The sequence below is a fragment of the Melozone crissalis genome, unplaced genomic scaffold (genome assembly GCF_028551555.1).
Source record: "Melozone crissalis strain CALT ecotype California unplaced genomic scaffold, PUWL_Pcris_2 ptg000019l_1, whole genome shotgun sequence".
NCBI classification, from domain to species: domain Eukaryota; kingdom Metazoa; phylum Chordata; class Aves; order Passeriformes; family Passerellidae; genus Melozone; species Melozone crissalis.
Window position 1 is genome coordinate 15009758 of NW_026535797.1, and position 16694 is coordinate 15026451.

General features: G+C 33.7%; 1 protein-coding gene across 1 annotated transcript in view; it reads left to right on the forward strand.

Annotated features, from left to right (window-relative positions):
• Positions 1-16694, forward strand: part of ADGRA1 (adhesion G protein-coupled receptor A1) — a 253397-nt gene that overhangs the window by 133771 nt on the left and 102932 nt on the right. Inside the window, exons 9-12 of the mRNA XM_054277071.1 lie at positions 2219-2417; positions 3670-3819; positions 6375-6536; positions 8826-9041. Of these exons, the coding sequence (XP_054133046.1) occupies positions 2219-2417; positions 3670-3819; positions 6375-6536; positions 8826-9041 (727 nt within the window). The remainder of the gene's footprint in view (positions 1-2218; positions 2418-3669; positions 3820-6374; positions 6537-8825; positions 9042-16694) is intronic.

Below are 16694 nucleotides of genomic sequence, written 5' to 3' on the forward strand. Positions count from 1 at the left end.
AATTGTGTTTTTTCATAGTGGATATGCTGAAATAGGTTTTCATTAGATCTTTAAAAAATATATATACTTTGTATCAGAAAACACATAGTGAATCTTTTAGATGGCAACTCTATGAAGTTCATGTTCTTGCCTTAAAATGACATCCTTTTCTCCATAAATAAATATATATAAATCTTCATGCTGCACAAACTAACACCAGGGGCATTTTTGTCATTTTATATAAATCAAAAGAACAAGAGTGGACATTTCTCAACCTATTGATCATCTTGCTAGAAATCCATATAAATTTATTTTTAAAATGTACATCAAAAGGATGCTGAGTCCATAGGTTCTTTTGGCATTTGAGAGAATGAATTTAAAATCGTAGAGAATTTATGAGGCTCCAACTCAGCATTAACGCTTGAAATTGTTCAAAGGTTTATCCTCAGAGATGGAGCTTTCACACCAGCAAGTTTTCTTACAAAGGTCTTTGAAGTTTTGGTAACATAACAAGTATGGAAGTAAAAAGAATTGAATCACAAAGGCAAAGCTAGAAAGAACTGTTCTTTTATTGGGCCAAAGAAAGGGGAAAAAAAGCATCAACTGTCAGGGGAGTGTGGCTATTTCAGAGGTCCAGCCTAGGTGGTATTTATAATTGTGTAACTGCAGCAAGAATTAGGCACTGAGAGTCAGAATAAACTGGCCTTTTCTGCTAAGAGGTTTTCTCTATCATGGCTATATTCTACCTTTTTATTTTGGTTGCTATTTTATAGAATGCTGTAAGCTTATTCTGAAAGGCAAATGAAAATGTTGCTATATGCTATTATTCCTAGTCATAAAGCTGGATTCTGCTCACTGTGACAATGCTAGGCTCAGAATTATCTCTTTTGTTTCACTTTTGAATTAAGTTGCCAATAAGTGTGGCCCAATTGCATTAATGCAAATTTTTTACTAAAAGTAATTCATCCCAGAGGCAAAAGTCCTCTATGATACTATATGCTCTATATACTACTTTACATATTTTGATTTTTTGGGAAAGCTTCTTTCATTATTCATTTTTTTATCAACTGTTTTTACATTACACGTTGAATTTTTTCAGTGACAGTTGTGAAAAATGAAAGTATTTTTCTTCTTTGCTTTTCTTTGAGATGAAGAAAACTTTTATAGTCCCAAACCTTTCAGTATATTATGTAACAATGTACAATTGAATATGCATTGTGTAACTAGAGGAGCTAATACATTTGTTTGAGGAAAAGTTGATTGCCAAGCTGTAATTTCATTGAAAGGCAGAATATTTTTGTGATTTATTTGGTTCACTCATCAGATCAGTGCAATTAAAGAACCATATCCTTCCCATACCTGCTGACTCGCTGATGATATGCTTATGGCTTTCTTTGATTTCTACCAATTACCTGATCCTGCTATGTCCACACTAGGCTGTAAATGACAATAGATTCAGTATCTATAGAAATAGATCCATTGTGCCATTCTAGAGAATGCAGCAGAAAAACACTTTCTATACACAGAAAGTGTGTTTCATAACAGACCAATCAGATCAATAGAAGAATTCTGGCTGCTCTTGATTTAGTTTGTTTTCAAAGACTGTTTTGGAATCACACTACATAAATCATGTATACCTAAACAGCTAATTTTTGAGGGCTAGTTTCTTCCTCCTTCATGATGTGTGATCTCTGCTGAAATCTTGTACACTGTACTCTGAGACATTCGGGACTTTTTGTTTTTTCAAGGCTTTTTAGGGGTGGTTCAAAATGCAAAGCAGAGATTGTCAGGTACATTTTGGGCCCTGAGTTTTAAGAGCATTAGTAACAGTTTGGGTTTTTGGGGTTTTTGGTTTTCTTTTTCTTCACCTACTTACTGCTCTGCTTTTTGCAGTCTGCAGACATTAATGTAGTAAAAACACCAACCACATATTTTTCCTTAACATTAAACACCTTCCTGGAATTAACGCAGGATGAATGTATGACCAGCTAGACTTGAACCTGTATAATTCTGACATTTTCCAAGGAAACAAAGTAATTAATTATAAAACATTTTGAAGTAAAAGTTAAAATAGCCTTTTTTTCCTCTTATACCACTTTACTTTGTTGTATATGGTCATATATATATGTAGATAGATATATAGATATAGAAATATAGATATATATATATGTACTACTTAATTAATATATATTGTAAGTTGCCTTTTGCATTTTAATTTTTACTACCATGGTGTTTCTAGGTGGCCCAAAACTTTGGCTGGGATAACTGCTTACCAGCCCTGTCTGCAGTATTCTTTTAACTCTGGTGCATTTCACAATGGTGCAGAAGAGGCAAAGGCGTGGCGCAAATGTAACCGGACTGGACGCTGGGATGAAGAAAACTACTCTGAATGTCCTTATTCACAAGAAATAACTCAAGTTCTTCATGCTTTTAGTCAGGTAACATTTTGAAATCCAAGGCTCCCCTTCTCTAGCACTGAGCTTGTTGGATAGCATAGAAATGTCAGTTCAGCCATAAGTTTGGGATAGATGGACTTTTAACAAAATGCTTTACTTGAGAGACAACCATTTGTTTCGTTGGCAATTGGAAGTTTAGTAGGAACAAGTGCACAGCATTAACTTTATCTTAATATTTTTTCCATTAGGTGCTTAGAATCTAGATGATTATTAGTAATGCTGGCAGGGTGATCAGCACTTGACTTTCCTTCCCCTCATGTAGTTTTCCAGAAAGATGTTCATTTCTCGTTGAGTCCCATATCAGAGTTTCATCAGCTGAAGTGCCTTTCCTCTTTAGAATGCCTTTTTGATGTCTTCAAAAAAGCAGTACCTTAATTGTTTCTTATGGATAAGTAAAAGAATGAGATGAAAAAGTAGATGGATAGAAATTAAAGAGAAAAAAAGAATGCAACAGGGAACACTGTGGAGGATGGCCCAGATTTGTAACTGCCATACTGATTTTACAACTTTCAGTTTCCTAGACCATTTCTTCCCTGGTAGTATCAGTAGTGCTGGATAAGGCCACAGAAAGTTTGTTTTCAAATGGATTCAGAAATAAGAGTAATTAATATATTAAGAGAGCCATTGCAATTACAGGGTAATAAAATAATTAGAGAGATGTCTAGAATCCAGTCTGTTCTTCTGTAAGCAATGAGGTGAGGTTGGGTTTCTCATGGCCTTGGACACTCAGGACTTTATAACCTCTGAGGATGGAGGCTGCACAATTTCTTGGGGCTAACCTGTTCAAATGCCTGACAGGATCTTACAACAGGAAAGATTTTCTTCACAGCCAGTCTGATCTTGTTCTCCCACCATGTGTCACTGTGTATAGGAACCCTTGCTGACACTGTTGTTTTCATAAATGTCTAGAGATAGAGGCAAGGCAAGGTAAATAGCTAGGTATATTTTATGAAGCCAGATAGTTACAGTCTAGAAAAAGTAGACAAAAATCTTCAAAATTTGTTGGTCTTTTGTGGGGGTGTCTTCAGATAACAGCAATGTAATCTAAGACCTAAGGCTGAAAATACATTCATATGCCTGAATATTCCCCTGAAATGTATATCCATGGCATATTGATGCACATAAATCCATGTGAAATTATGGCAGGCATTGTACCAATGGATGTGATCTCCAGTTTTTGAAGAGAATTAAGGTAGCTGGTTTATTAGGGCTAACAGTTCTAATCTATTTTCAGATGCACATCAATTTGACAACTGTGCTGGAGTTTTCCCGCCAGCTGACAGCCTACACAAGAGGTGCTTCCCTCTTTGCGGATAAAATGGATGTCATATATTTGGCTTATATAATGGAAAAGTTAATTGTCTTCGTGGATGAAGTTGAAGATGTAAGATATCTCCTCTGTGCTTAAAAAAAGTATCAGTCAGAAGTGAAGTCTTCTCATGTGGCCCTGCTCTTAATGTATGCGGGCACACAGTGAAGAGTAGCTTCTAAAACTGATTGCTGATTGCAAATGTTCTGCATAAACTGTGATGTGTCTCTTTGTGCCAAAAAGGAAACTAAGTCTTTGCTGATGACAAGGGCATTGCTGCTTAGGAATAAAACCTTTTTTTAATGAGCCACTTTATTAAATTTCTTTTTAAGTTTATTTTCTATCATTGCTAACGTGTTAGAATGGACTCTGGCTGGCCTCTGGAGCTTCTTTTGTTTTCTCCATTTTTATCAGAAGGTTTTCACTGAATTTTGAAAGGTGGTATCACTTGTAAAGAAAAGATAATATGTCTTTATGTGCAACTTCTTACAGAAACTTTTAGCATTATGTATGCCATTTTTGCAGCAAAATCTAATCAGAATTATGCAAACCCTATGGGAAAAGTAGGTTTTTAGAGAAAACATAAATGTTCATCTTTTTTTTTTTTACTGTTAATTTTCAGAGTAACTATTTGCATAAACATTTGATAAACTGTAATTTTTGACCACATGATGTTTTCTTTTGGTTTGGCAATGTTCATTCCATTCTGGCTCTGGGAATTGTAACAGTTAACATTTCAGTGCCAATTTGAGAAAGTCTCCAACTTCAATTTCACCATAATACACTAGATCTAAAGTATATTATTAAGTCCTCTCCAAGAATCATGTTTCAAAGTTGCAACTTTATTTCAGCTCAGAATCCTGATAAGATCTTTCTGCTTTCTGACAAAACAAAAATTTGACATTCAAAAGAAACAGCTGGATTTGCCATAAAGCCTCTTTGTTTTTCTAGCACTGATGTATTTCCCATTAAAGCTGAGCACCATCTCTAATCTTTTAAATGACTTCTTCCAGCTTTCAAATAGGTTTTCATTTCTGCTGTTTTTTTATCAAAATATCTCTATCTCCATCACTTACGTCTACATCTCTGATATAGTAATACCTTATTTTCTTAATTTATAACATTTTTCCTAATTTTTTTCTCTTTTCCTTTACCTCTCTCAAGTTTTCTAGATAGGGTCCTCATCCACTGAGTTCTCAACTAGCATCCATTTCTTAGCTCTCACTTACAAGGTACAAAAGCACCTATGAAATTTGAACATGCATAATAGCGCAAATTTTTGTATTTTCAATGACATGACTTCACTCTTCATTAATGCACTTAATTATAGTATAAATTACTTCCTTTTCTTATTTCTCTCCTTTTGTATATTTATAGACTATTGTTCTGCCCTCAGTAAGTTACTGCCTAGCTGATTGGTGTTTGCTTTTATAGTTTCTCATAAATCACTCCAGACTCTTAATGTGATTCATTATTATTCATTTTATCAGTAACTCTGTCACATTGTCAAAAGCCATCTAGAATTATCTAGTAATTATGTTCTCAAAAATAGATTAAATATTTCAGGAACAGTCACATAAAATTTCACATGTAGTCTCATTATTTGTTTCCTTTGCAATGCATGGGAAATTTATCTTGTTTTTATTGAAAATGCAGAACTAACTTCATTACCTCAGCAATCTTTTAAATCTTTTTCACCATTCCTGAATTTCTGTTTTCCTTTCCACTGAATCATCTGTGTATTTGTCTTATTTTTTGCTTCTATTAGCGTGACTTTTTGGCTTCTCGAACTTTTCTTTAACAATATTTCTCAGTTGTTTTTCTCTTCTATTTACCTTTTTATTCAGGTTTACTTGTGACAGCTGGGTGTATCTTTTCCATATCTTTGCCTTCAAATATATTGGTACCGTGGTCATGTTAATTTTGAAATTTTACTCAAATTAAGTTTTTGAATTTTAAGAAGCAAACATTTTTATTCCATCTTGAAATAATTACAGAAAATATTCGCAGTGATATTTATTCTTTCTAAATGTAACTGCTAATAAAATTTCAAACACACATTTACCAAAATCTGTAAAATGTCACCTAGCAAAACAAAGATCTGTTGTTTTGGATTAGGCACAAGTGTGAATTAAACCTACCAAAGCTATGGCTCATGAGATGATCTAAGTTTCTATCAGCACCTGAGCTACATCTCAAATTTACTCCACTATGTCTGTAACAAAGATGTCTCTTGAATATGTTTTTCCTTCCCCCAAGCCTCCCCCTCAAGGTCCTTTGATTAAACACGAAGCAGTTCTTTAGAGGGCATGGCCAATTTTAATTAGTTTATGAAAGAGGATGATAATTCTAGAATTCTGTTTATTGAGATGAGATGACTCAATTTGTCTGGTTTATCTAGAAGATAAGCTTTAAAGTTGTGAATTAAAAAGCTCTTCCTTGATGTGAGTTGCATTTTTCCTTTCTTGGTTTTTCTTTTTCAATCTATTTAAATTTTTTATAAAATCAAGACTGTCTTTCAATGATGGTTACCAAGAGAAATAATATGTCTGCCTTCATTTGTACCCTTATCTGTTTTTTTCTTAGTTATTGAGTTTTACAGACAATACCTTTTTTTTTCCCTCTTCCAGATTGGGGATGCTCTTATTGAGATTGCCAGCAATATAATGTTGGTGGATGACCACGTGTTGTGGATGGCTCAAAAAGAAGACAAAGCCTGCACCAGGATTGTACGATGTGTGGAGCAGATTGCAAGTCAAATACTGACCAGCAAGACTCAAGTGATATCAAAGGTATTTCAAAAAATTAAAAAATGTTTTGTAAGATTTTTTCTCTTGAATTCTATTTGCAAGACCAAAGTATTTTTTTAATATAGCTAATGGTATTAAAAAGTGGTTTCCTTTGCTCAATTTTATTTATAGTGTTCACAACAATATCTTTTTAATGTTCTTACTATTCACTCAGTTTCTCTTTTTAAAGCCACTATAGTATATGGTTTTATTTTGAGAGGTCCAAATTGAGTGAGTGACAGACAGCAGCATGTCAGATCATAAAAGACAGCAATATCCTTTGTAGCTGGAAGAATTTAATATGCCTTACTCACAGGCTTTTGGACAACTACAGATTAAAGTATTTAGAAGATTATCAACAAGGTCTATCATGTCCTAAACATTACCAATTTGGGGATCGTTTTAGTTTTTTTAGAAGCAAATTGTACCTGTTAGAAATATTTTTTTTTTTACTCCTTGTCCTCCATCTACACAAATGTGTCACTTGGATGCTGAGAGGTTCTCATTTGGAGACTAAGACATTGTCTTCTTGTCAGCTTCAACATCTAAATAGCAGAAATACATCTAAATCAGAAGCTTGAAAGTTATCCTTTTAGAAGTTTAGATAAACACTTTAAAGCCTTATCATTCCTTGAGTTAGTTTGCTTGCTTGCTTTTAAACAACCTTTATTCTTGTCTCAATTGTCCACTGCATTTACACAAAACCACTATTTAAACGTGAGTTCAGGTACAGAGTAAATCACAGGAAAAATACAGAAAATTAAAAGCAACCAAAAAAAAAGGAAATTATAGACTGAAGTGAATTATAGAGCAAGGCAAATAGCATAATAGCCTTAGTTTGTGTTTTTAAGAAAATGGTCTTTCAAACAGACACAAAAATGTATTGGACTGTTTCTTAAAAGAAGTTTTTTATTTAATTCTCATTTACATAAAAGAATCAAATTTGCTAAAAGTATTTGTATTGAAGCATAGTGACAATAATGTAACTTTTAGAAGTATTTGGCAATGTGACAACTAGGAGGGCTCTGTTGTTTTATACTTGCCTTTCTTTTAAATGTCAAGTGACAAAGGTTGAGTTTTTTCCCTTTCACTGCTTCAGGAAGATGTTGACATTACTGAAAAGAGTAATTCTATGTACTCAGACTTCAATATGTGTCACTAACTGTTTTGCCTTGCTTTATCTTTTAGCTTCTTAAGGTTTTCTGTAGGAGAAGTAGTTTGCTGTTGAGTACAATTTGTAAATAAACAAAAGCTGTGGAGTATTTCTGGTCTCATCTTAGGCAATACCAAACATATCTGTTCCTTTGGGAGGCCAGCCAGGAAACTGTCTCACAGAAATTGCATCAGCTTTCTTTATTTTAGAAAACAGCAAATAAAACACCTACAGCTTAGGTAGCCAATAGTTTCTTGTACCGTTCCAAAGGGGGGAAAAAAAAAGAGAAACTCTATAAACTGTGTTAGCCATATAACATTGAATCATAGAATCATTTAGGTGGTCAAAGATCTTTAAGATCATTGAGTCCAACCATTAATCTGGCACTGCCAGGTCCACAGATCAGGAAACAATCTGTGCCTGGAAGCAGAAACCATATAGTCCTGTCAGTGTGGCACCAGTCTAAGGTAGTGCACCTGTTATAACACGAGCTGTTTGTCCCATGCACTGTGATGAAATTGAAATGCTAGTTTAAGGGTAGAGATGCACCTCTGCACTCTGCTGCAGTCTCCAGCTCCATACACTTCACTTTGCTGAAGGATAGGTCACAAATATACCTGCAACATGGTATTGCTTTGAAACGTTTAGTGATGTTCAATGCTCTCATGGAACAAGATGTGTGAAAAGGCTCAGCCACTAAATAGCTCAGAAGATTCCTATTTAATTTCTTAGGTACAAAATTCATTTTTTGAGTAGTTCTTAAGCCCAGTGTTGCTAGTTCACTTTGTACCTCTATTGCTTTAATTCCAGATTCCATTGAAGCTGATAATGATGGAATTGCACAACTGATATAATAATAACTATTGTAACTGACAGAAAGAGATCTATATCTGTGTGTATATATGTATCTCAGAAGGAAAGATGGGAGCAAACTCACTATGCTGTTGTAGAATCCTGTATCATATTTTTAAATAAGTTCTATTTTCTTTCTCATTCCAAGAGAATATATATATATTTATACACACACATATATCTGTGTGTATACATGCACAAGCCTTTATAGAGTTTATGCAGTAAGCACACAGTGCACATGCAATTGCAAATATGGTTTGTGACAACTATTCTCAATGTTTTCACAGGTGTCTCGCAATATTGCTCTGGAAGCCTTCATGATCAAGCCCTCCAGTTTCACAGGAATGACTTGCACTGCCTACCAGAAAACATCTGCAAACTCAGACAAGTCAGTGACTCCTGATTTGGGAAGATGGGAAGCAAATCACAATCCTGATCTATATTTGAATTTCAAGTGCAACACTGGTAATCTGGATGGTTCTTTGGTGAATTCTTCTACCAGAGTAAGTCAGTATGATTATGACTATAGCTATCTATTTTATTTATTTAGTGTTTTCAGTAGCACCTTTAGGCAGAATACTGATTTGTAAAATGAATATTTTATGTGTTGTTAGCACTGTAAACTTGTTAATAATTTCAGCATGTAAGTGGGCTTCAACTGGTGTATTGAGTGTAGCATATTTTGTTGTGCTAATGAATATTCCATTAATATAATCAGGCAGAATGCAGGATGTGAATAGAGATGAGTGAATGTCTTGTTCTTTCTATCTCTGAGTCCAGTTGTGCAAACTTTTCTATGTTTAAACAATCTCTTCAAATTAATTTGGAAATACTTGTTTTAGTGAGGCACTGTCACAGGGTTTTACATTGCAGAGATGTATTTTTTTTAGGGAAATTACCTTTACTTTCATGAATAATACTGCACTATCTTCTGGACTTCATACTGAGGGAGAGTGTTTTGCATGATTTCTGAGTAGTAGCTGAAGAAAATAGTAAATAAGCCTTTTAATAGAATACACTGTTGTTATCAAATAATGAAGTGTAACAATTAAATTTTGATCTAGCAGGAAATGGAATTTTGTATTTGGCTGAGCATGTTATTAAATTTAAGTATTAGTGTTGAATTTCATCTATCCTCCAACTGAATCTCAGTTTAATAGGCTTATTTCTTGAATTATTTACTATGACAAAACTATGCTTCTCTGAATAATATTACTGGTTTATTGAACTTGAAAATATTTTGATTGAAGTTTGGTGCATTTTAATCTGTATGGACTATGCAGTCAGTTATATGGTACTTTGTTCTCCCATGATCTTCTGCTAAAAGGAGTCATCTTAATAATGGAAGAATAGGTTAAATTTGTTTCCTTTAATGGAGTTCATTTTTTTCCTCTGAACATTTTGAACGCAACTGTCTATAGGAAAAAGAAAGGTGTCTCTGAAAAGTAATGACTTTGCCATTCATGAGGTGAAAACCAAATGTCAGAGGTCTGAAAGACACAAGATTTCTTCAAGAAGAAATCCTGGAACATTCAGAATTGTATGGGATAGCGTTATTGATACAGAAATATATATGGGATTATGGAATTGGAAAGTTTTCTTTATTAGCTCCACCAATATATTTTGTACTTCTTTAGAAACTGAATACCAACATTTTTAGTAAATTAGTCTCTTTATAGTTGAATGGTCAAGCACTGGTGTATCTCTCCTTTTATAAAAATCGTACCATAATTGCAAATTTCTCATCTCTTCTATCAGCATGCATTTGTCAAATATTTAGAGTAAGTTAGACCAGTTACTTGAAACCCCTTCCTAAAATGCTGTTAGAACGTCACCATAATGATTTCAGTAAAATCTTTCCTTGTATACTGTGAACCTACCTGACTTTATGCAATATAGAGAAGGGAAATTCTACTGCTGGTACAAAGAAGGCAGGAAAAAGTGAGCTTATTCCCATGCAAAGCCATTTTGATGTATGTGATATATATTCTGATGGAAGTGACTTTATTGGGTGGAGCTCCAGTTATCACCTGCACACAAATTTGGAAAGTCTGTAAGAGCACGATACAGGAGATTATAGACTCAGCTAAATGTTTGTTACATGGCTTTAGGTTTTGACATGGAGGTGTACTCTGGCATTAAATGTGGTAGGGGAATAAAGAGGCTGGATATATTCCTTTAACTTTATCCTGAAAAACGAGAAGTTTTAATTCAGTGCTCCCTGAATGTTTTAGGCTAACCATTCCCTTAATTCATTCTGAAATTGGTTACATTTCTTCACTGTTGAAGCAAATGATATGTAGAATTGTAACTCATAACAGAAAATGGGATTCTTTATCATCATCCACTAGCGAAATTATTTCTATATTTGCTTATTGGAGGTAAACCTACTTGATTGTGCTGTGCAAAGTTTAGGAAAAAAGAGAATTTGTTCTAAGGTCAGAATTGTTTCTTTTATTATATCTGACCTTTAGAACTTCATCTTAGATGCTGAGATTACTCTTACAGTCTTCTGTTTAACATAGGATTAATAACGAAGAAGAAAAAAATCAATTAAAATCACTAAGTAGATGTAGCAATCACAAATTTAATTAACTTCTAATAAAAATGTGAAAATTTTTTTAAGAAGCTTACTAAAAGAGAATATTCATATGTTTTTGTGCTAGAAAGTGTAGCCCTCTTCAAATTTATAGTACAATCATCTGCTCACTAAGCAAAACAATTGTTTATGTCTTCTGTTGCTAAGAAATTTCACTAATCAATTAAAACGTGAACCCTCAGGAAGCAAAGCGTGGGCAGTAGAGGGGAGAAGGCCAGTAGGGGTGAGCTCAAGCTTTCTTGTGAATACCATCAAGGCTTTTGTAGCTATTCATAGTGATCTTCCCTGGCAGTGGTAGGAAATTGATACATATTTAGACAGTGGTTTTCTGTACGTAAATTAACCTGATCTGGTTGTTATGGTATAGAATGCCCCAAAAAGGTAAAGTAACAACAAAATTTAAATAAAAAAGTAAAAAACAGTTTTAAAAGGTAGACTTTGAAAATGAAATAATTTAAAAGACGCTGAAAGAGGTTCACCATTCAGAGACGATCAGGACATAGCTGTTAAAATATATCTGTATCCACTTATGGTTCCAATCTCTTTATAGACCAACTTGCAGTGTTTTCAGTTATCCTAAATTCAAATATTATTTCAGTTTGATACACAAATTTTTATCTTTAAATCTAATTTTGACTCTGTAGCTACCTGCAAGTTTGAAAATAATCATTTATCATTTATCATTAATCATTATTTGTGTGGTAGGACTTAGACCCAAAGGCCTTCTCTTAGATCCCATTTTTGCTGTTTGTAGGAGGCTTTTGCTGTCTGTCTGGACTCTACTGGGTGGGGAAAAAAGCGCTCAAATATATATTCTGAATTTTTGTTACAGTATTTTGACACACTGGTTGTTTTCCTCTCTGTTTAAGAAGCTTTAATGGGATTCTCCCACCCTGGGTCTCCAGGCTGAGATCCTATCACAGGAATCCTCCTGAGGCTCGGTTCTGTCCATGAGCTGTGGTCTGAGGATATCACAATAATGGAGTGATGATCACACGCCAGCCAGGCTGCTGCACATTTGAACTCAGACAATGTGAGAACAGTTGATGAAATTTTAGTGCCATTCAGTACAAATCCAGAGTCTGGTTCTTGTTTGATACCAGACCTGGAGCATACTTGGAACCTGATCTCTGCTCCAACCTGATTCTGCAAAATAGTGTGCAAAGATAATGACTTGTGCAGTTAACCCACCCTCTGACTCAGTAAAATTCCTTTAGTACAGAATGAACCTTTACATTTCCTGTACCATGGCAACGAAATGTGCAGTTTATGGTGGACTGTAAGTTTGGTATTTGTGCTTTGACTTTGGAGAAAGTATTTTCTTAACATCATTTATACTTCCAGCTTCATTGAAAATTCTTGTCAAATGAGAAGTCTATTCCCATCTTAATTATTCTCCTGACACATAAATGAATTGGAAGTGAGGTTTTATAATTTCAGTAATGTGAATTTCACATGTAATGCCTGACTTCTGGGTTCTTCATGATAGCCTCCATGCATTTTATTCAACTTTTCAATTCTGTTTATTTCTTCTATGCTCTGAGCTAGACTGACCTTTGGATTTGTCAGGTTGCATTACAGGTAGTGTCCATATGAAGAAATGGTAAAAGTTAAACTACAAAACAAATTCTACAAAACTACAAAAACAAATTCTAAAATGCACAGACAAAATCCTATGATTGCTTGCATGTACCATGTTGAGATATTACACAATTTTAGAAATATTCTTGTCTCAGATATGTACTGGAAAATATACAATCTATGTAAGAAAAGGTTTTGCCTTGCATAAAATAAATTTTGATTGTCCAACCATAGATGTAATGCATACATAATGGTAAATTCACAGATAAAAGTTACCAGGAATGGAGAAAAGAACTTAAAGATTTCCACCAAGTGATGAGAGTAGGATAGAACACAGAATTAAAAATCCAAAGCGGAATTGTGAATGGGAAAATCATTGTTACTGATATAATGAGGTTGCTCATCCATTTTCAGTTTCAGAATTCATGTGTACAGAAGTTTTTCAGTGCATGAAGATCAACTCAGGAAATTCAGAATTCATATAGTGTATAGAATTTGTGAAAAATATAATTCAAAATGAATATACTTCCTGTAATTTGCACAGAAAATAGCTATTATTGATTTTTCTGGTTGCCTATGAGACTAAATGTTCCCCACTCCAGATCTTTTTTCATTCCATTCTACATTAAAAACAAATACTTTTCAGTCTTCTGTTGAGAACATTCACATTGAAATATTCAATAACCACATACATCATATTAAGAAAATACCATCCAACATAGTCAAAAAAATACTTTTATCCTACAGTATGTCGCAGTATATTGTTAGGTGAATTCTGTATGTTTTTTCTGGCATGTAATATTCAGTAGGTTGATAGATATCATAAATATAGCATTAATTATGTTGACATTATCATTTCCATTGTGATGGCCTCTAATTTCTCATTGCTTTTTAGAGATTATTGCAGCACTTTCCTCATCAAATATGATGAACTTTGAGTATGTTGTATCATACACCTTAGTACAAAATTATAATTTTTCTTTTTTTTCTCATGCTTTAATTTTCACAACTGCAGAAAACATACAACAAAGAAAAAATTGCCAAGTAAGCAGCACACCAGCAAACAAAACTTAGTTTCTCAGTTTTATAAGTATGGCATATTACAGAGTAACACTGGGCAGAATGCTGGAATACCTGATGTCAAAGCCTATTTTATTTCAAAATATTTTACAGAGATTAAACATCCAGATCAAAGCATATCATGTTATATATCTGAATTTGTCCCCTTCCCTTTGGGAAAAAAATTTTGCCCATTTTTCTCTTATCTCAATTTCCTTTCTATGTCTTAGAGCCCAAAGCATTTTGCTCTTCCTCTCTTGGATAATGATATTGTATGAAAATTTGTCCTGGTAACTTACAAGTGAGTTTGTTTGGTTGTAAATTTATAAATTGATTTTACAATAACTAATCTAGGACTATGTTTCTCTTTTCTCTGTGATTACGTGGGTACTATCACAAAGGTATAGCTTAATGTGATGTAGGCATTTTTAAGTCTATTATATTTTACCTGCTTCATCCTTTTACATTTATTCTACTTTTTAAAGATCTTTTATATATAGTTCTAATTTAATCCTGTAGTGGTTTTAATAGTGATTTAGACTTTATCCAGACATACAATATCTATTTATTCAAGATTCTAAATAATCACCTTTATTCTAGATTTTTGCATTCAAAAAAGAATTTTTTAATATTTGTCCTTATTCTTAGACATAATGTAAAAGAGTTATCAAAAAATAGCAGTTGGTATCTCTCTTATTACAGCCATGGAATGCTTGTTTTAAAATAAAATTTAAAATAAGTAAAAACATTTAGCACTATGATATATAAACTAGTATTTTCTGTGGAAGTATTAATTTGCTTGCAGATGAGTTCAGATGATACATTGAGTACTAGCTATGGAAAAAGTTGAAATATCTGTCAATCAGGTAATTAGAGGGTTTAATTTCAAAATCAAAACCAGACAAGAAAAACTGCAACTCTTTCTCTTTCCAGTATGCTCAAAGCACATTTTTATATTGATACCACTTACTACTATTCCTTCTCAAATAATGGCTTCATATATTTATGCCTAGTATGATACCTGCAAGATTTGTAGTTTGGTGTTTTGTGTTCAATATCCCTCTTTTCTTTTCTCTGTACATGCTTCTGTGGCCTTTTATAATGTGGATGTTCATCCAGCACTTACAGATCTTTCTGAAGACTGAGAAAATGGAACAGTGCCCAAATATTATTAATGCATGTGTGAAAAATGTCAATTATCTTGGGTATACAGAAGTGTTTCTCTAATTCTTGTATTGGTTTGTCATGTATTTTAACATCTAGCCATTTAGCCATTCTCCCTTAATGCTATGTAAAATTTGGAGCCCAAACTTGTATGTCTGAAGAAGTGAAAAGAAACACAAATAGCTTGAAGTTAATAAATACAAGGACAAAGAGACTGGGAGAATTAGCAACTTGTATTTGATGTAAAAATATGTTATTTGAATTCACATTTGCTTTCTTGTGAAACAAATTTCTGTTCCTGAACACATGAATACTACTGATTTTATATATGCTGTCAATATATATCTAGGAGATATGCTGCCACTCTCTAATCCACAATGGCTGAGTAAAAAACAGACTTCTGATTTTCAGCACCATTGCTCTTGTTACAGAAAAGTTATCTTTGGGATTTCCCAAAGGGCATTATAAGATTAGTTTCCTTGTTATAAACTATCAGACTCCTTCATGTGCATTCTGCTGTTAAATAATAGTTTGTACACTAATTAAGATAAACCATATAACAAAACCCCACTGACACCATCACAATTAATAACACAGAGCATCAGTTGTTGGAATGTATTTTATGTTAACTTGATGGTACAAAGGTAATAATGACCACGTACAATACTGAGTACAAATGCACGTCCCAGTTCTGCATTGATTTTTGAGGACTTAACCCCCAATTTTCTCATTATATAAAATAAGATGCCCATAATTTTCTCATGGTATAAACAATAAACTTTTAAAATTTTTATAGAACTCTCTGTGTAAATTAAGTATTTGCAACTGTTCTTTGCTAAACTCTTCTTTTTAATGTTTGTTTTATTTTCTCAGAGAATGATTGATGCTACATAATAGAACATGCATCAGTATCCAATAAGTAATTACATTTTGTTTCTCAAAATCTTTTTCACTACATGGATGCTTAGGTAATTGATTGTTGCTTATTTTAGAGAAGGCATTTTCAATTTCTAGACTGATAATTTTAGTACATGTGGAAGTGCATTTAGAAGCTTTTTCTTTTTTCTTTCTTCTTTTTTTTTTTCAGTGTTGATTTGCTGGCTTATATTGGTCCTCAAATAGACCAGTGGTAACAAAGAGTTCAGTAAAATAGATTGATTATTAGGAGGTGGTATGGATGGGTTTTTCTTCCCAAATTTGGGTTATGTTCCTAGAAATTCTTGATTGTTTCCTGACTTTTTAGTCCCCAGCTGTATGTGATTACCTGAGGGAATGGTCAATAGCACACAGGTGAGGAGGCAAACCCTGTACGTGGTGTAAAGGTGCTCACGCAAGGGTAGAGCCTCTCTCATTGTCAAAGTGACCATGTTGGCTGGAACTTCTCTTCAGGAAAAGGCAGCAGTGTATGAGGTCATGTATCAAAGATTTTTTAGTGGGTTTTGGTTTTATGTACGTAGAGGAATTAATCTGTAGGATTTTCTGTGTGGTAGTTAGGGCATTGTAATTGCTGTGCTGTAGAAACTTTCTAAAGGATATGTGTACACATGTTTATGTCCAGACAGTCATTATTGAGTATGTAGTGGAAGTCAGCAATGGAGTGCAAGTTTTCCAGGAAGTGGGTATGTTCTCTATATTTTATGCACAGTGTAGACCTAGGGGTGTAATTAGGTAGAATACTTCTTCTAAAGTGACTTATGAAGAGAAAACTATACCAGCACGTTGATTAATGGAAGGACTAGAACAGTTCAGAACT